The sequence below is a fragment of the Lingula anatina genome, chromosome 2 (genome assembly GCF_051362555.1).
Source record: "Lingula anatina isolate TDL-2025a chromosome 2, LinAna3.0, whole genome shotgun sequence".
In the NCBI taxonomy this organism is placed as follows: Eukaryota; Metazoa; Brachiopoda; class Lingulata; order Lingulida; family Lingulidae; genus Lingula; species Lingula anatina.
In genome coordinates, this window is record NC_141768.1 from 3,083,136 (window position 1) to 3,104,137 (window position 21,002).

Below are 21,002 nucleotides of genomic sequence, written 5' to 3' on the forward strand. Positions count from 1 at the left end.
AATCAAGGGAAACTTGTAATATATATATAATTGGACCATATGAATCATATCATGGGGTACAAACCTTAAACAGAAAGTCAATCTAGGAAAAGAGCCAAAGTTGTTATAAACAATTTATTATTAAAATGAAATTTGAAAAAATGCTTTTCACTTTAATACTCTGAAATACACATTTTTATAAGTTTTACATATCATACCATGAATCTTAGTCTCTAAAATAGCAAGGGGAGGAAAGTTTGGGGAATCGAATGCATCAAAACTGCTGGTACTAAATTTGGTTGAACGGTTCCCTCGAAGAAGCTTATTGTTGAATAAAATCATTACCTAGAAATTAAAAAAAAACTCCATAGAATCAAGATATGGATAAAGTATGTTCTTTGTTCACAAAGAAACTTTGGTTTTCATTCATTTCAATGTAGTAAATTAAATGCTTTAAAAGCTGCTTAATGAAAAGGATCAATATTTGCAATCTCATACTGACTTTATACCTTTTAAGTGTAAATTATACTGAATGTGAAACTTAACTTATAGGTGCTTTTTTACCAATAAAAAGACTTTGTGCAGAATACACACACACACACACACACACACACACACACACTGGGAATGTGTTACCTCTGGAATTTTGGAGTTTCCAGCCATAATGAGAGCACCAAGAAGATTATCTCTGCCGTCACTACGAGTCTCAAAGATGGGAATCTGAATAAATAAGCAAACAGCATTTGGTAGTAAGCCACATGCTGAAAATTTAAAACTTTTAATGGCAATTCGTCTTGTTTAATGTAATATATGTTTGTTTTTTTTGTGTACACTATATAAGAAATGTTTGAAAATGTCCCTGCATAATTTTCTCACACTAAAAAGCAGTTATTCAAGGATAAAAATCCAATATCTAGAAATACCAACTTATGTAGTGACTGATATTCTGCACAATTTAACCAAATGGAGGGTTTGTTTTCATCAGTAATTATACTGTTAGTATGCTCTAGTATGACATATCTAGAAGTGTACTGTTTCTGACATCAAGAGTACAGCCTTTCATGTAAGGTGATGATATCTATAAAGTGTACATTATTTGAGCTCACGTGTGGGGAAGGGTCATTTCTATCATGTTCTAATGTGAGTTCACACATATCATCTTTAAATATTTTTAATGCCTTAATAATGAGAATAAAAACTTACCTGTGAGCCAGTAAGAATGACAGGTTTTCCCAGGTTCTCAAACATGAAAGACAAACCTGATGCTGTGTAGGCCATAGTATCTGTCCCATGAAGTATAACAAACCCATCAAAATCCTCATAGTAAGTCTGAATGAAAAAAAAAACTGTCATGCTAACTTTGCAGAATAAAAAAAATGTATAAAAAACTGTCACTTTTTCTAACACTGAAAGGACTCAAAAAGAAGCAGCTGCACTGGATTTACCTTAATGTCTGAGGCAATCCTAGCCCAGTCATCCATGTTCATATTGCAGGAATCCAGCAGGGGCTCATACTCATACACACAGTATATCACATGTGCCTTTTCCTTGCTTAAACTGAAAAATAAATTATGCAGATTATTTATTTTGCTTTGTTTTGTTTATATAGTGTGTATAATGCCTTAATTGATACTCTACATAACTACTGTATAATCTATTTTCGCAAAACGTGTTAAAAGATGGTTTGTCTCTTATTTAACTTTGAAAAGTGAATACTGTCATGGGGTCAAATTGAATGTTTTTTTTTATAATTCTTGATTAAATGCTTGATTCCAAACCTTGGAAATAAAACACTTTTTATAAATTAAATGAGCCTTTATATTTTCCTAAATCTTAAAAAGGTTTTTAATGTAACCCGAGTGGGGCACGCCACTGCTGAAATGAATTACTCACGGCATACACAATGGTGACTGCATCCATGGGGTTGGTGTTTGACCTCCAAAACAGATACTGTGGTTATCTAAGTACTCCTGGTCATGGAATATTGATAATTTCCTTAACTCATTCACAAGAAAGTTTGGTTCTGGGGTATAAACTATAAACAAAATATAATACCATATCAATTAAGTTATTTACTAATGCTAAATTACATACAAAAAGAGCCATTAATGTAATCAAATGCAAGGATGAGGTGTGATTATGACATAAACGCAGACTTTACGAAAGGCGTCGGACATGCCTGACAAATTTCGTATAGGTCTAATAAAAAAAAAACCTGTATGGTCGGTCCTTATATCCGGCGAGCTTTCAAGCTGACTCGGAATGTGTAAATCTAAGGAATACATTGTTGTTTCTTTTCTTGACGATATATTTTACTCCCTTCAAAAATCCCGGGGAGTTCCCAGCTAATTATTAATACAAAATTTACTGACCTCAGTTTTACTTACAAATACTATTTTATGACTGGCTGAGGTTGGGGGATTCCTGTATGACGTAACTGATAGTTTCGTTTTCGTGTTTAATATCCTTACATGACAAAATGACCGCAACACATGTGCTCCTGCTTTTTGCGTTTTTTAAGGACTTGATGCCCTGTTTCTTCATTATCAGTTGTTATCAGTATTGTACTCATGGCTAAAGTCTTTTGTTTAGAAAAAATGACATCGTTGAACTTGAAATATTTCGTCGGTGCATAGCGCGGCAAAAATGAAATCGAAGTTAGGAAGGGAAACGGGTTGACCGGAACTGTAGTAAAATTGGATTTAAAGGTAGGCTCTGGCTAACTTATAATCCAGGAGAGAGGAAATAATTGTGCACACAGTGTCAGGAGTACTAATAAAAGTCAACATTATGATCATGATTATAACAGATAATCTGCAATGGTGATTTCAGCTTAATTATTAGCCCAGAAAATAAACGCTTTCTTACAATCTGTCACAAATGACTTTGTGCCACTTGAACCGAAACACGTAGAAGCAGCAAACCCTGTACCAGCCACATATATCATCACAAAAGAAGATGCCTTGCTCCAAGTAAACGTACACAAGTCTACAGGTCCCGACGAAATCCCCAACTGGATCCTACATGACCTAGCAGGGTACCTAGTCGCCCCAGTATGTACCGGTGTGGCATCAATTGTTCGGAGCGTGAACCATCCGTTTTGCTCATGCGCACAAAGCGCAGGCAAATCTGAGAGACTTCCGGCGTGTACGGTCCGTCTCTAGTGTAGTGCCAAATGCAGGGTAGAACCGGCCCGATAGCTCAGGCGGTAGAGCACTCGCCCTGTTAACGAGTTTGGTCCCTTATCTGGCAGGTGATTTTTCTACACACTCCAAAAAGGCGCTACACTATAGACTTTAATAAATATACACTGTTGAGAACATACTGCATATTCAAACATAATCTTTAGAAATATTAATATCTTATAGTTGTTCACCTCCACTGCGATTTCTCTCAGGTGGCCATATCAACACACTAGCCAGTAAAATCAATACAATAATACATGTAGTAGGCCAACAGCTGAATAACGACATTCCGTCCACGGTAGTTTCATCCAAGCGTCGAAGTGTAATTTGACGCTAATTCTCTATCAAAATTATCAATTAAAATGTCTGTATTAACACATGAATTTTACCTAGAAATATCCTCACTATAGTAAATATATAATGAGGTGGGAAACGATTAAGCCACGTTAATGCACAGGTGAATAACAACGGATCATTCACGGAACTATCTAAAACATTATTGCATAACATGTACTCCGAAGGACATGAAATCCATCATTTGCTACCAGACATAAATGAAAGTTCCTATACTTTGCGCGGGTTTATAAGTACATGTACACTGTGCCAAAACTGAGGACTGTCCGATCGCCAAAATCTTTTATCCCATGGGCTTTATCAAATTTTAAGAACAGGTTTTTATGAACTTTTAATGTGTATCGAATCATTTTAACACTTACAAGTATTGTTGTAAAGTTTTAGAATTCGAGGACGAATTCTTTTGAAGAAGGGGTGTATGTTGTAAAGCGAATGACTTACACTTTCACTAATTACAGATAACAATTAAAACGGAATCAAAAGAGTAAAAGGATAGGGAGGTAGCGCGAGGTAGCAGGATCGTTGCCCGCCTCCTCCACCACCTTTTATAGTGAAGAATACGACAGCAATCTGGAGCTTTCGAACGTTTATTCACCGACTGCCTTTTCACACAATTTCACAAGTAGGCCCTATTTAAAGGATTCTAGCCACGCATGGACATAATAAGAGAAGGACATGAAACGCTGAGCTAGATCAAAGGATAATCGGCTTAACGTGAGCTCTTCGCGAAACCATGTGCGTTCGGATCACGTGACCTCCCGTACAGGTAGCGAGCATATCGCAGTTGTCGATGACTTTTTGTGTCATTTGGGCAGGTAGTTCGCGATAACGTGAGTAAATCCTTCGGGTGGATGGGGCAATACACTTATAGAGATTAAGTATTAGTACAATTTGTTCTGACAATTTGGAAACTATGTGGGAATTTGATATGTTTGTTCATGGAGGAATTCAAAATGCCCTATGTGGTAAAGGCAACCTTGTTTGTTGCCGTAAAATGAGCATTCAAAATTGTACAATTGTAGTGTAGTATACTTGTTTTCAGCTATGGTCCGATTGGAAAATATTTCTAGTGTCAAACTTTTCTCTCTATGTGAGAAATTAGCCTGAGACGCGGCAATAATGAAACCTTCAATCGTGTCTTGAATTAAAATGACGCAATTCCTCTCCGATTTATTCAACTCGATGACATATTTTTTACGTACCGTTTAGATAAAGGTGGCATTTACACTGCTGTGTACTATATGTATAGGTTTATGTTACTTGCTCATGTGAACCCGAATTATGTAATGATAATCAATATTTTTAACTTTCAATATGGGCTCTCGTTGCAATAGGGCAACACACACGCATTCTTGACGCACAAAAACGCACCTGGGGGCCTTTTAATATTCTTTTATCAAAGTTGGCATTAACACTGCTCTGAAGTATATATAATTTTACACATTACCGGCTACAATCTGCTCCAGTCTGAGAATGATAATTATTATTTTTTTTAACTTTCAATATGGGCTCTCATTGCAATACGGCACCACAAACACATTCGTTACGCACAAAGACGCACCTGTGGGCCTTTTAATATTCTTTTATCAAAGTTGACATTAACACTGCTCTGAAGTATATATATATTTACACATTACCGCCGATGGTCTGCTCCAGTTTGAGAATGATAATTAATACTTTTTCATTTTTAAATTGGAGTCCCTAAACAGCATAGAGACGATGGACAAAGACCCTCATTGGTCTTTTAATTAAAGTATAAATGTGGTCATGTACACATGCAAACTTCATGATTATATTTAGCCTACTTGGGTAATGGTCGTTTTAAAGGTACATACGAACCGAGCATCGGTGGATCGTGGATTCCCAGTAACACATGTAAACCACTTCTACTAGATTCTTATGTGACTCAAATAAATTTGACATGCCAAGGGATAAACTGAATAGATCACTCGATCAGCCATAAAAGACCTTTAGACTGCTCCTTTCTTTAAATTTATGGTTGTAAATTTAACCTACTTCCGTGACCTACTTCCCTGCCCCATTGACATACAGCTTAGAATGCCAGCAGAAAAATCTGTTCAAACATCATTTTCGGGTAAAATTAAACAATGCCTTTTGGTAATTCTCTTAGTTATGCTATTTAAAACTATATGCTGGCATTTGGTAGGTTTTTGTGACAAAAAATTGACTTTGTATGCATCTTTAATGAGGTAACAGGAAAAGATACTGAAAACCCGAAACAAATTTCCACGTGTTGGCGCAAGTCTATGTGCTAGCAACTGCAAGATGGAGGCAATGCTGTATCATAGCAACCACGAGGGACCGCGAGAAATTGCGTTATCCGTGCAATAGAACAAAAGAATTTCAATGAGGCACAGCGCGCGCTACCTTAATAATAAGTCGTTCAGGCTCCCGTGGAGCTATCAAAACAGCTTATCTGAGACAATGGGCGAATGTTTACCCGAACGCACATAGCTTCAAAGGAAGATGACGCGTTTCATGTCCTTTCATATTTAGGTCCAAGGCAAAAATGAAGCAACAGATCTGGGTCACGTGGTACTTTGACGACAAAGACGATAAAGGTCTTTGAGACTCAGCTGAGCTGCATGCTGAATACAGACAGAGAAGTTTAGGAAAGTTGAGTTGAAATGGGTTGGACAATTTTCGTTATGCTTCATTGTGTTGCCGTGGGATTCACCAAAAAATCAGCACTCGTTGACAATCTTTCTTTGTCTGTGACTGTCTTCCGTGACTTATTTACTTCGGTGATGTCATGGACATAAAATGAGCATTCAAAATTGTACAATTGTAGTGTAGTATACTTGTTTTCAGCTATGATCCGATTGGAAAATATTTTTAGTGTCAAACTTTTCTCTTCATGTGAGAAATTAGCCTGAGACGCGACAATAATGAAACCTTCAATCGTGTCTTGAATTAAAATGACGCAATTCCTCTCCGATTTTTTCAACTCGCTTTTTTTACGTACGGTTTAGATAAAGGTGGCGTTTACACTCCTGTGTGCTATATGAATAGGTTTATGTTACTTGCTTAAGTGAGCCCGAATTATATAATGATAATTAATATTTTTAACATTCAATATGGGCTCTCGTTGCAATAGGGCACCACACACGCATTCGTGACCCACAAATACGCACCTGTGGGTCTTTTAATATTCTTTTATCAAAGTTGACATTAACACTGCTCTGAAGTATATATATATATATATATTTACACATTACCGGCTACGGTCTGCTCCAGTCTGAGAATGATAATTATTATCTTTTTAACTTTCAATATTGGCTCTCGTTGCAATGTGGCACCACACACGCATTCGTTAAGCACAAAAACGCACCTGTGGGCCTTTTAATATTCTTTTATCAAAGTTGACATTAACACTGCTCTGAAGTATATATATATATATATATATATATATATATATATATATATATATATATATATATATATATATATTACCGGCTACGGTCTGCTCCAGTCTGAGAATGATAATTATTATTTTTTAACTTTCAATATTGGCTCTCGTTGTAATGTGGCACCACACACGCATTCGTTAAGCACAAAAACGCACCTGTGGGCCTTTTAATATTATTTTATCAAAGTTGACATTAACACTGCTCTGAAGTATATATATATATATATATATATATATATATATATATATATATATATATATATATATATATTTTACCGGCTACGGTCGTCTCCAGTTTGAGAATGATAATTAATATTTTTCATCTTTAAATTGGAGTCCCTAAACAGCATAGAGACGATTGACAAACATCGTCATTGGTCTTTTAATTCAAGTATAAATGTGGACATGTACACATGCAAACTTCATGATTATATTTACTTGGGTAATGGTCATAAAAGTGGATCTTGGATCTTGATCACATTTGTGATTTTAGTCTCCCATGATGTCCATGGTGATGTGATGCTCGAGATTATGGTCGCCTCAGGTGGTTTAGATCATATGATATCAAAAGCTGACAGTCTTTCAAATTAGCCGTCATCAGTTGACAAGCTTACTAATTGCTGATGCATTTTTAATGCATGGTAGTTGACCAAGAGCTCGTTAACAATAAAACCTGTTAATTACGCACCGCTGCACTTCCCAAGCCAGGTAATAACAGGTAACTCAACTTGTCAGATTCTTGGTGGGCTTTAATATTTTTTCAATATATCTCTTTTATTTCATGGGGTGATATCTATTAGTATTTTAAAATGACGTTTAATATCGATATTTAAACATTTGAGTTCAAACACGGTCGCGAACATTAATAAAAGTGATTGCTCTCAGGGTATTCTGAAGCATGCGTATGCCCAGGCATTACTTCTGTGGAAGAAAACGTGGTTGAGGAAAAACTCGAAAAAGAGCAGTAATAAAGAAAAAAGAACTTCTGTAATAAAAAGGTTCGTAATCCTAATGCGTTTAACGAAATAAAGTGTTTTGTGCTTTGAGAATTTGTTTCTGAAGGGTATTTCAACTGAAATATTAAATAATTTAAAAGATTTATCATTTTATAATTTGAAACACAAGTTCTGCGTCTGCACGCAAAACTTTTTGCAAATTTGTGAGTTTTGTCAAACCCAAAAACATATAGCAGAACAAGGTAAAAAAAAAAGCATTGTTTGATGTTAGTGGCATGTTAAAAAATCATAACTTTAATGTGTTCACTACATGTGCAGTATTTGATACGTTCTTACATGTAGTTCTTAGTTCTTAGTTCCTCCTGTCCAACGTAGGACATTGGGCGGCAAACTTTTTCCAACTTGTCTGGTCGGCAGCGGCCTTCTCTATCTTCTCCAACCTGATGTTGCCTCTTTGCAGATCATTCTGGAAGGTTCTCCTCCAGGTTATCCTCGGTCTACCTCGTTTGCGCTTTTTAAAAGCATGTTGGGTGTAAAATGGAGAACTAGTGATAACTTAGTTCATTGTACATGTACGTAACTTAGTACATTATGAAACCGGGAGATACCCACTTCTTTTAAGTACATAGCTACGATTTTTTAATATTGATTTAAATCCGCTCTTCGAAAAATTGTATTATAACAGCGTGCTATAAAGATCTACTGAACAAAAAAATTTGCTTGGGTAATTTGAGTACGGAATGAACTGGAGACACTTGACTTGTCATTAATTTTTCACGAAAACATGTCAGATAATTTTATACTGTCCTTGATAGAGTAAATATTGAAAGATAATTTTAGTCAAACATTGACCGGGGAAATATCCACAAGGAGTAAAGGGCTATTGTACCAACATCTTGTTGATAATTTTACAGTGCAATTCTATTTAAATAAGCCAATTTCACAGAAATATAAGGAATTACTTGGCAAATTTAGACTTTCATCACATATTCTAGCTGTAGAAACTGGAAGGTGCAGACACAAATAAAAATTAAGAATCGGTAAACTACGTATTTTAGATGACATCGAGGATGAATTTCATTTTATTCTTTTAAGAATTTTAAAATGTCTTTGCTACAGAACGTTTAGGTAGAAGCACATCAAAAAATTTATAATACAAAGTAAAGTGTTTTCAAGCTAATTAAATTGTTATCACTTAACAATGTTTCACAATTAAACAACTTATGAAAGTACTTAAAATGTTCATCGGAGGTAAGATTAACGTCAGTCTGATGAGTTTTTATCATTACTACTAGTAGTTGTATTGTTGTTTTTATGACTCTAGAAGTTGTAAACTTCTCGTATGACTCCATATTTTTATTGCATTTTATTCTGATGAGCCGTAGGGCGCAAGGGTTTAATAAATTGAATTTCACAAATAACATGGACCTCATATCGAATGATCAAAAGTACCCTCAAGTCATTCAAATACAGTATATTTATACTAGTTGGGATAACCATAATTAAATGCTAGTTAAAGAAGTGAATAGACGGCAAAATGGCTTCACTCGGCTTTACGGGTAAGATGCCTCTGGTAAGAGATTTGAATGAGTATGAACTTCTAACAGGAGTCAGAAAAGTCATCTTACAGGTAGACAATGCAGCTCAGTTTGATAGGCTCTCTCCTCCGGTGGCACGATTGTCGTCATCGGACCACGTGACCACGTACCTCATTAACTCCCAGGCCCAGCAAAGAGGACGTTTTTTAAAGCCCAAAATTTACAAAATAAGCTTTTAACTTGTCTATTTGGACAAAGATATCGTAAGTTGCCCATTGATCATGCATTTTCTTGTTTTCTTTCCATTGTCTTTGCGTGATTACAAAATATTTTCCATTCGCACGTTGCAAGTCACCATGAAACATTTCCTTATTAGGTAATCCTAATGCTAATCCTAATACTTGAATCATATCCAAAACTCAGTTATTATGTGATAAACAGATGATCGAAATTAAAATATATTATGAAATTAACCAATCACATGAACTGTTACTGACTTTGACCTTTTCCATCTTTTTCTGACACTAAAAATGTTCTACACTTGTTGACTCTTGATGAAACTTAACTTACACTCAATAACTCCCTATCCTTTTACTCTTTTGATTCCGTTTTAATTGTTATCTGTAATTAGTGAAAGTGTAAATCTTTCGCTTTACAACAGTATACTTTAAGATTGTGCATTTCACCACCATTTATTTTTTATTGTAAAATCCAACTTTTTAAGTTGCAAATAAATACATATTATTAGGATCAACTGCAACATAAATCCTACTGCTTTATTACGCAGGTTCCAAAAATTTTCGTACATCTGTTTCCACATGTACTGCCTATCACGACCACGAGTTGGCTAGAGTGCACATGAACTTAATGGAGGCTCACAGTTTGAGTTTCTTTTTTATCAAGGCCACACTTTTTTAATTTTATGGATGACATCCTGCGCGCGCACCGATTTTCGTCCGTTCTCCAAAAAAAAAAAAAAAAAAAATCCCCCCCCCCAAACCGCTCCCCCCCCCCCCCCCCCCCAATGCAAGGAAGTTGGTGGTCGCAAACATCGTTATTGAATTTGCAGGAAAATGCAATCGGCAATTCTCGGCTAATTCCGCAAGCTCTTAAGAGATTTTAACAAAAAACCAAACTTTTTAGAAAAAAACCAGGGACTAACTTTGAATGTAAAAATGGATTCATTAACCATTGGTAAGTATGGGAAAATTGTTGTTTACTCCAGGAAAATTCATTTTTTGGCCGAAACAAAGAGTTATTATTGCTTTAATTTCAAAATACACGACAATTAAAGTCATAAAGAGAACGGGGGCCGTCTTTTTGGATTGGTTTGCCATTGATATTGGACATGGAGATATCACCCTTTTACAATTATACGAAAGGCTGGCCGCGGCCAGCGATCATCGCCCGGAAAATTTCAGTGACATTCTGTCCAAAGCAGCACATACCAGTTTCTTTTTGGAGCGAAAAAAGGGTCGACAAGAGCGTCATGGTATTTGGTGGACTGAAGGTCGGACAGGCCACCCGATAGTTGGCTGCTAGCGTTTGAGTCGAAGTAGACAAAATGGCATCGACCGAAATTACCTTAGTAGTAGGAAGCATAAGCCCATCTTTGCTTCATTTTTTTAACAATTCTGTGAAGTGTTTACAATGCTTTAATTTTCTGAGAGTACAAATTAAGACACGCTGTTTATTTGATATTTGTTTTATTGGATGCTATACCAACAGAATGCATGAAATAACCTTAAATAGATTTGGTAATATGCAGCATATATATTCATGACTTTTTACCTTTCTACGAAATAGGCCCTATTCACAAAGCTTTAATATTTTGAGAGCATGGATAAAGACATGTTGTTAGTTTGATACGTGTTTCTGTGGTAAATTAGTGTTTCCAGCTGTGTACTGAAAACATAACTTTTCTTAAGCAGTTTTTTTTTTTTTTGGACTGTTTTTTTTTTTTCGCCCGCTCGCACCGACTTTGGGGTCCCCAGAGGATGTCATCCATAAAAATAAAAAAGTGTGGCCCAAAATGAAATAAAATGAAGAAAGAATTCAGTCTCGGTCTCGGGCTGGACAATACCTATCAAAGCTTCAACTGGATGAAAGAGACCGCCTTACTTTGCTGTTTCGTAATGCACATGTTATTGCCAAAAACAACAGGTGATTAATAGATGTTTTTAAGGACATACATTTGATATTACTAGCTACACGTTCTTCATACTTGTATTGGTTTTAGTCCTTGTGTCGTTCTACCATGCCCTTTTCATTAAGTAATAAAAAACTTTTACAATCTTTTTCTTTCAATTTATTTTTTCCAAAGTTTATGAAATATATGGAAAACATTTTATATTAGATATATTGTCGATGATTGAAATGATAAAAAATACACCAGAAAACAAATAATTTTACGTATTTCTATAATTTTACTTTGGTCTGACAGAACTTTCAAGCTTATCACACTGAATATCTAACAGATTTATGGCCTTTTGTAAAGTCTGTAAACCATTGAAAAACTCAATGCAATAAATACTAGGGAGGGGTGGGGGATCCAGTAACCTGTAATCATATCTGTTTATTCATTTTAATTAGGAATCATTTTAATTAGGAATATTCTTCCACGGCTGTGTAAGGAATGAGACCATTAAATTAAGGTTGTGGTGTACGTGCAGGTCATGAGGTGAATCAATGACTCATAAGTGATCAAGTACGTATAAGGTACAAGATGTAACGCGTGACAACTGGCATTGAACCAAAAAAAAAAAAAAAAAAAACGTAACTAAAATGAACATGCAATTACATCATATGTATATACACTTTTTATCAACACCGACACACACTGCTTACAGGCCCGTAGCCAGCAATTTCAAAAGGGGGGGTTCTTTTTTTTTTTTTGAAAAAGTGGACCTTTTTCCATAAATACTTCGTGTACCTAGCTCTAATTTTTCCCAGAGTGGACCTTTTCCCAGCAAAAGGGGCGGTTTTTTCGAACCCCCTAACCCCCCTGGCTACGGGCTCGGTTTAAATAAAATTAGATTAGGGTGTCTGTATTGTTTTTCACAAAGTGGTCAAAAGATTATGATCAAATATTGCGCCATTACTGTTACCTCCATCGTGAATACGCATGCCAATCGTTCCACCTGTGTACAGGACCAGGACTTTCGATTCATCTTTGTAGTCGAGATCAGTCGTCTTCAGTTCCGTGTCGGTTGTCTTTAACTTCTCCGGTCTGTATGACGGATCCATGGAAGTTTTCCCTTCAAAGTCGGAGGCAACATATTATTGGTGGGCTTTAATATTTTTTCAATATATCTCTATTATTTCATGGGGTGATATTATTGGTATTTTTAAATGACGTTTAATATCGATATTTAAACATTGGAGTTCAAACACGGTCGCGAACATTAATAAAAGTGATTGCTCTCAGGGTATCCTGAAGCATGCGTATGCCCAGGCATAACTTCTGTGGAAGAAAACCTGGTTGGGGAAAAACACGAAAAAGAGCAGTAATATTAAAGAAAAAATAACTTCTGTAATAAAAAGGTTCGTAATCCTAATGCGTTTAAGGAAATAAAGTGTTTTGTGCTTTGAGAATTTGTTTCTGAAGGGTATTTCAACTGAAATATTAAATAATTTAAAAGATTTATCATTTTATAATTTGAAACACAAGTTCTGCGTCTGTGTTCACTTAATGTGAAGTATTTGATACGTACGTCAGTATATTTTAAATTATGTATGGAGATTTAACATGGTATTACCTTAATGGGATATAAGAAGGGCACATACGAATTTTTTAAAAGAATGTTGGGTGTAAAAAGGAGAACTAGTGATACTTAGTTCATTGTACATGCACGTAACTTAGTACATTATGAAACCGGGAGATACCCACTTCTTTTAAGTACATAGCTACGATTTTTTAATATTGATTTAAATCCGTTCTTCGAAAAATTGTATTATAACAGCGTGCTATAAAGATCTACTGAACAAAAAATTTGATTGGGTAATTTGAGTATACGGAATGATCTGGAGACACTTGACTTGTCATTAATTTTTCACGAAAACATGTCAGATAATTTTATACTGTCCTTGATAGAGTAAATATTGAAAGATAATTTTAGTCAAACACTGACCGGGGAAATATCCACAAGGAGTAAAGGGCTATTGTACCAACATCTTGTTCATAATTTTACAGTGCAATTCTATTTAGATAAGCCAATTTCACAGAAATATAAGGAATTAATTGCCAAATTTAGACTTTCATCACATATTCTAGCTGTAGAAACTGGAAGGTGCAGACACAAATAAAAATTAAGAACCGGTAAACTACGTATTTTAGATGACATCGAGGATGAATTTCATTTTATTCTTTTAAGAATTTTAAAATGTCTTTGCTACAGAACGTTTAGGCAGAAGCACATCAAGAAATTTATAATACAAAACAAAGTGTTTTCAAGCTAATTAAATTGTTATCACTTAACAATGTTTCACAATTAAACAACTTATGGAAGTACTTAAAATGTTCATCGGAGGTAAGATTAACGTCAGTCTGATGAGTTTTTATCATTACCACTAATAGTTGTATTGTTGTTTTTATGACTCTAGAAGTTGTAAACTTTTCGTATGACTTTATATTTTTATTGCATTTCATTCTGATGAGCCGTAGGGCGCAAGGGTTTAATAAATTGAATTGAATTTCACAAATAACATGGACCTCATATCGAATTATCAAAAGTACCCTCAATTCATTCAAATACAGTATATTTATACTAGTTGGGATAACCATAATTAAATGCTAGTTAAAGAAGTGAATAGACGGGAAAATGGCTTCACGGGTAAGATCCCTCGGGTAAGAGATTTGAATGAGTAAGAACTTTTATCAGGAGTCAGAAAAGTCATCTTACAGGTAGACAACGCAGCTCATTTTGACAGCCCTCTCTCCTCCGGTGGCACGATTGTCGTCATCGGACCACGTGACGACGTAGCTCATTAACTCCCAGGCCGAGCAAAGAGGACGTTTTTTAAAGCCCAAAATTTACAAAATGAGCTTTTAATTTGTGTATTTGGATAAAGATATCGATAGTTGCCCGTTGATCATGCATTTTCTTGTTTTCTTTCCATTGTCTTTGCGTGATTACAAAATATTTTCCATTCGCATGTTGCAAGTCACCATGAAACATTTCCTTATTAGGTAATCCTAATGCTTATCCTGATGCTTGAATCATATCCAAAACTCAGTTATCATGTGATAAACAGATGATCGAAATTAAAATATGTTATGAAATTAACCAATCACATGAACTGTTACTGACTTTGACCTTTTTCCATCTTTTTCTGACACTAAAAAATGTTCTACACTTGTTGACTCTTGATGAAACTTAACTTACACTCAATAACTCAATATTATATCTCCCTATCCTTTTACTCTTTTGATTCCGTTTTAATTGTTATCTGTAATTAGTGAAAGTGTAAGTCATTCGCTTTACAACAGTAAAGATTGTGATAGTAAAGTTTAAGATTGTGCATTTCACCACTATTTGTTTTTTATTGTAAAATCCAACTTTTTAAGTTGCAAATAAATACATATTATTATGATCAACAGCAACATAAACCCTGCTGCTTTATTAAACAGGTTCTAAAAAATTTCGTACATCTGTTTCCACATGTACTGCCTATCACGACCACGAGTTGGCTAGAGTGCACATGAACTTAATGGAGGCTCACAGTTTGAGTTTTTTTTATCAAAATGAAATAAAATGAAGAAAGAATTCAACTCGGTCTCGGACTGGACAATACCTATCAAAGCTTCAACTGGATGAAAGAGACCGCCTTACTTTGCTGTTTCGTAATGCACATGTTATTGCCAAAAACAACAGGTGATTAAAAGATTTTTTTATGGACATACATTTGATATTACTAGCTACACGTTCTTCATACTTGTATTGATTTTAGTCCTTGTGTCGTTCTACCATGCCCTTTTCATTAAGTAATAAAAAACTTTTACAATCTTTATCTTTCAATTTATTTTTTCCAAAGTTTATGAAATATATGGAAAACATTTTATATTCGATTTATTGTCGATGATTGAAATGACAAAAAATACACCAGAAAACAAATAATTTTACGTATTTCTATAATTTTACTTTGGTCTGACAGAACTTTCAAGCTTGTCACACCGAATATCTAACAGATTTATGGCCTTTGTAAAGTCTGTAAACCATTGAAATACTCGATGCAATAAATACTAGGGAGGGGTGGGGGATCCAGTAACCTGTTATAATATCTGTTTATTCATTTTAATTAGGAGTCATTTTAATTAGGAATATTCTTCCACAGCTGTGTAAGGAATGAGACCATTAAATTAAGGTTGTGGTGTACGTGCAGGTCATGAGGTGAATCAATGACTCATAAGTGATCAAGTACGTGTAAGGTACAGGATGTAACGCGTGACAACTGGCATTGAACCAAAAAAAAAAAAAAAACGAAAACGAAAATGTAACCAAAATGAACATGCAATTACATCATATGTATATACACTTTTTATCAACACCGACACACACTGCTTACAGGCCCGTAGCCAGCAATTTCAAAAGGGGGTTCTTTTTTTTTTTTTTTGAAAAAGTGGACCTTTTTCCATAAAAACTTCGTGTACCTAGATCAAATTTTACCCAAAGTGGACCTTTTCACAGCAAAAGGGGCGGTTCTTTCGAACCCCCTAACCCCCCTGGCTACGGGCTCGGTTTAAATAAAATTAGATTAGGGTGTCTGAATTGTTTTTCACAAAGTGGTCAAAAGATTATGCTCAAATATTGCGCCATTACTGTTACCTCCATCGTGAATACGCTTGCCAATCGTTCCACCTGTGTACAGGACTTCGACTCTCGATTCATCTTTGTAGTCGAGATCAGTACTCTTCAGTTCCGTGTCGGTTGTCTTTAACTTCTCCGGTCTGTATGACGGATCCATGGAAGTTTTCCCTTCAAAGTCGGAGGCAACGGAACCAGCACCGTTCTTGGATGCCATTTTAATGATTGCATCGTCCACTTCACCTGTTATCTTTTTTGCACAAGAGACACCATCTAAGACGCTCCTAATTCTGAGTAGCCCAAAATAACCTAAACATTTACTAATTACAGACACTTTCGAATTTGTTACTAAGATAAGATTTTTAAGAAAGTTTGTAGGTGCAATAAAAATTCCACTCACTACATTTGCAATCATCTGTGATTTAAATATACACGTAAGGTGCTGATATTATCTATGACATAATTTACCTTTATCAACCAGCGGTTCATACAAATGTTTTTTTTCTATATGTAAACAATTGCCATATGTCACATTAAAGTAAGATAAACAAATAAATGTCCTATAGACACTAACCCACATACTCTTTTCCAACTCACCTACAACCTCTCCAATGCTAGCCAAACTTATTCTGCGCATCAGGCGCCTTGGTTTTCCTTTGCCGACAGCATATTGGTCACCGGTTGCCATTTTTTAAAGCTAAAAATAGAATTTTAAAATTGGGCCAATTAAATTTGGCATTTCCCAAAATATAGCACTGTTCATTTAAATGCTGATCAAAATAAAAACAACAGATCGCTGCTCAGCACTGGCACTTTTCCAAATAACATATTCGACGAAAGTTAAGAGAAATCTTCAGTGCGTTTGACCCTAAGAGTAGGCTGAATGCGTTTGAGTTGTAAAGAACGGACAATGCAATTTCGCACCAAGTAACAGGGTTACGTGGGCACCTATTTCACGGCACGTATCTCACCTACTTTTCTTATAGTCAACAAACTAATCTGTAAATATTATGTAAGTTTTCAAGGTCACGCACAACCCTTTAAATGAAGCACAGTGTACCCATGGATAATACCCATGGAACACGGACTTTCGCCGCGTTTTCAATATTTTTGGATTTTTTAATGTCCAAAACATACAACGTTTACTTAAATATTGTAGCAGTTTTTTTTATTCCCTCCAAAGATGATCGAGGGAAGAACCGTTCAGGTGGATACACCGATGCCCGTTGTTTTGCGGTCCTGACACCAGCGTTAAACAAGTAACAAGAAACAAGTTTTTTAAAGTTCACAAACATGTAATTCAAACTCCAACTGTAAACCGTAACAATAAAGCGAAAGAATAATGCAACATCTCTGAAGTCAGTTTGAAAGTCAGTTCCTCATAATGTCCACACAGAGAGCCACGTTACACACGATCAATTTCACACTAAAGTCTTAAAGCTCAACTGCAATGTTCTCCCTTTAAAAATATAAAGTCAACACGATTACTTAGTCCACTTAGAATGTACGTACACAGTTCCTCTCCTTCACTACGGATCCGGTTCACTGTACTTATGGGAAAGTAACGGGCTCGGGTATCTGAAACTCGGCCCTCAGGAAAGCGGGATTGCGACGGTCAACACATAAGTTCGCATCACATACTAGTAACTAGCTTGCTGTACTTCTAGAGGTAGCGGGCACGGTATCTTAAACTCGGCCCTCAGGGAAAAGCTAGATCCCCACGGTTTCGGCTCGGCTGTCTCGGCTGGAGGCTCGGCTGATCGACTGGCTCGGCTGGTCACTCTGTGGTTGGCTGGATGCACGGTTGGGCGGCTGTCTCGGCTGGAAAGCAAAGTCTCTCTATTGCAGTGATAGCACACCTCGGTTAAAGCCTCATCGGCGTATTACCATTAGGAAGGTCAGATCACACCGCTCAAGCGAAAACGGGAAAAATTCAACCTCGCTGTTTGTTTTCCATCATAACTTCCAAGATATGGCTGCTTTGATAAATATGGAAATATATTTAAAAAGTGCACTGAATGGGCTTTCTAACAATATATGTGTAACGATGTATCAATTATCTGTTGTAAGCCTCCATCCACGAAACTGCTGTGAGAAATCGCCAGTGATTTCACTTCCTCCTTTGGTTCCCAGTATTTACGAATTTTGCTCAACCTGCGTGTTTCGCGCCATTTTTCCAAAAGCTCCTTACGGCGTCTCGGATGTTATTTATTCGTATTTGGCCACATATTCATGCAGAGAATGAACCAAGCCTTCTTCTGAGGGGTAACAGAAGGTGATTTAACCGAAAACAGCAACCACAACTCTCGGTTCAAATAAGTTTTCAAATAACTTATCATTTTTTGGTAAGACAGAGTCGTAACAGCCATTAGAAAATCAGTGACTTTGATCTTACCGCAAAATGGCGGACGCACTAAGCTGTTCTGCTGATGAAAAAGCAACTGCACTTTCAGCACCCAAAGAGGATGAAGATATAAGAATATCTAATCAGAAAATCTTTGAATTGTTCACGAAACCCAAGGATATTAATAAAACGTCTGCAATCGAAGAATATAGAATTTTACGTACGATATTGATGGGCCTAATACTTTTTTTCACCTTTGAACTCGTTAGTGATCATAAACAGGGGGGTCTTAATTAAAATCACGGAGATATGCAATAACTCTAGAATGGTGAATGACAGTCAAACAAAAGTGAACAAAAGTAGTATTTATTAAATTTTTCTTAACTAAAATAAAAAAAAAGGGAAATTCCTAAAACTGCCATTATGTTATGGCAGTCTCCCCAAAAAATCTCGCTGGTTTTTGTATTACCTAGCTGCCATGATGTCCAATATCAATTTAAATTTTTTGGCAAAATGATAACTTACCAAAGTCGGATATTACTTATTTTCATTGTGCATTCTGGCATTTTTTTTACTAGTTAAACCTTTAAATTGTATATGCAATTACCATTATAATATTGGTTGCCACGGCAACAGTGGGATGGTGTTTGTTTACTATTTAACTTTTAAGTTTAACTTTTAAAAATTCATAAATTGAGTACCAAGAGTGTTTCCCACTTTATATTCAATTAAAAATTCATGATAATGCGTAAAAAATAATTCAAACTGTTACCATAGCAACAGCTATCATTATGACGATTTCCACAGCAACAGATACATTAGAAGCCATTACTGTTGTTTTTAGTGATGGCACATTTTTGAGAATCATTTTCAACCAAAAGTAGCCTTTGGGCAGTGATGCTGAAGCCTTAAGGTTGAAAAATAAAAAAAAAATAGTATTGATTGCTATTGATATTTAGCAACGGTTGAAATAACGGATAAATGACAGAAAATTATATCTTGTCAGATTCTTTTGGGCATAGTGTAACTTTCCAGAAAATTTCAAATGGATATTTAACTCTCATCCGATCATTCGGGATTATATGAGAATTGCATGCGCATGCGTAGAGCTCAATTTGCATTCGCGTGTTTGAGCAAGTTGGAAAGCGCTCTTTTACGCTGTCGTTTTTCCCCAAGTTTTCACCAGTTCGGTGAATGTATGGTGAACTTTTTCGACTGGTTTTGTGTGATTCAGTCTGGATTCCGTAATGACTGATAAAAGTTCACAAGCAGCAGATGTTGTTGGAAACATTCTGTCTGAAATGCTGCAGCAGCAGGATGCACAACATTTAGAGCAGCATGGCCATGGGTCGACTGCTAACATAAATTCGGGGTCTGGGAATGACCAGCCTGATCGTAAAAGAAAGCACACTATTCAAATGTTAGGGGAGGCCGGAGCTAGTTGGCCCAGCAAGACACTTTTGGCCTTGTAGTGCCAACTACTGGTAGGTTTCAAAGTAAGCCCCATGAACTAAGCTACGTATGCAACGTCATTACTTTTTTCAGGGTTGGGGCAAGCTGGCACCCTAAACGAAAATGAAATAAGTAATTTTCCTGTAGTTGTCACATGCTGTAGATGTTTTGTGCTTATTCGTCCATTGGAAACAATGAAAACTATTGTATGTAGTCGCCTTGTGGATTTCTATTGGAAGTGAGATGACTTGTCTGGCCGTTTTAACTTTAGGAAGGATCACTGGCACTGTCAACTCGGAAAGGAGGCTGCTTCCTGGACTTTTTTGCATTATCCCTCTTGCCTACCTGCGCAGCTGCTGCTTTCTAGTTGGTTTTGCTGATTCCTTCTTTTGTGTAAAGATACCACTTTCCTCTGATGCGACATGTTCCCATACATTGATGTTTCTCTGGAAACCGGATTTTAATATACTGTCTGTCTGTTCCTCATAGGACACTGGCCAAAGCTCAATTCTTACTGGCTGTTGTCACATTGGCCTACCAGAGCTGATCACGCATGTTTCTTTTTGATGTGCTGATGGATGATTTTTCATACAAGATCTGGAGCTATTTCAAAGCAAAGTCCATTTTCTTGTTTTTCATGGGCATTTACGCATCAACACAACTGACAAAAATTGATAGTATTATAATAAAACACATTTTTCACCCTTCAAATCTTCTGGACTATATTTAACATGCAAATGCAAGTCCCAGTGGATGGTCACTTAAGATAAATCTAGATGATATATTAGGGCATGTGGTTCGGGTTCGGGTTCGCTATCTTACAAATTATATAAATTCTCCTATTCATGAAACTTCTATCGCTTTAATAGATCAAAACAACCCCCTTTCGTTTATGTAAAATCTTTTTCTAGATATTAACGCAATAAAATTACGGTAATTCTTCGATATTTTCGATGGGGAA

General features: G+C 36.0%; 1 protein-coding gene across 1 annotated transcript in view; it reads right to left on the reverse strand.

The window, feature by feature from the left end:
* LOC106173304 (L-asparaginase-like) overlaps positions 1-21,002 on the reverse strand; it is a 38,426-nt gene that overhangs the window by 3,046 nt on the left and 14,378 nt on the right. Inside the window, exons 3-9 of the mRNA XM_087007176.1 lie at positions 16,267-16,416; positions 12,550-12,699; positions 1,873-2,014; positions 1,425-1,536; positions 1,183-1,308; positions 616-699; positions 198-324 (exon numbers count right to left, since the gene is read on the reverse strand). Of these exons, the coding sequence (XP_086863302.1) occupies positions 198-324; positions 616-699; positions 1,183-1,308; positions 1,425-1,536; positions 1,873-2,014; positions 12,550-12,699; positions 16,267-16,416 (891 nt within the window). The remainder of the gene's footprint in view (positions 1-197; positions 325-615; positions 700-1,182; positions 1,309-1,424; positions 1,537-1,872; positions 2,015-12,549; positions 12,700-16,266; positions 16,417-21,002) is intronic.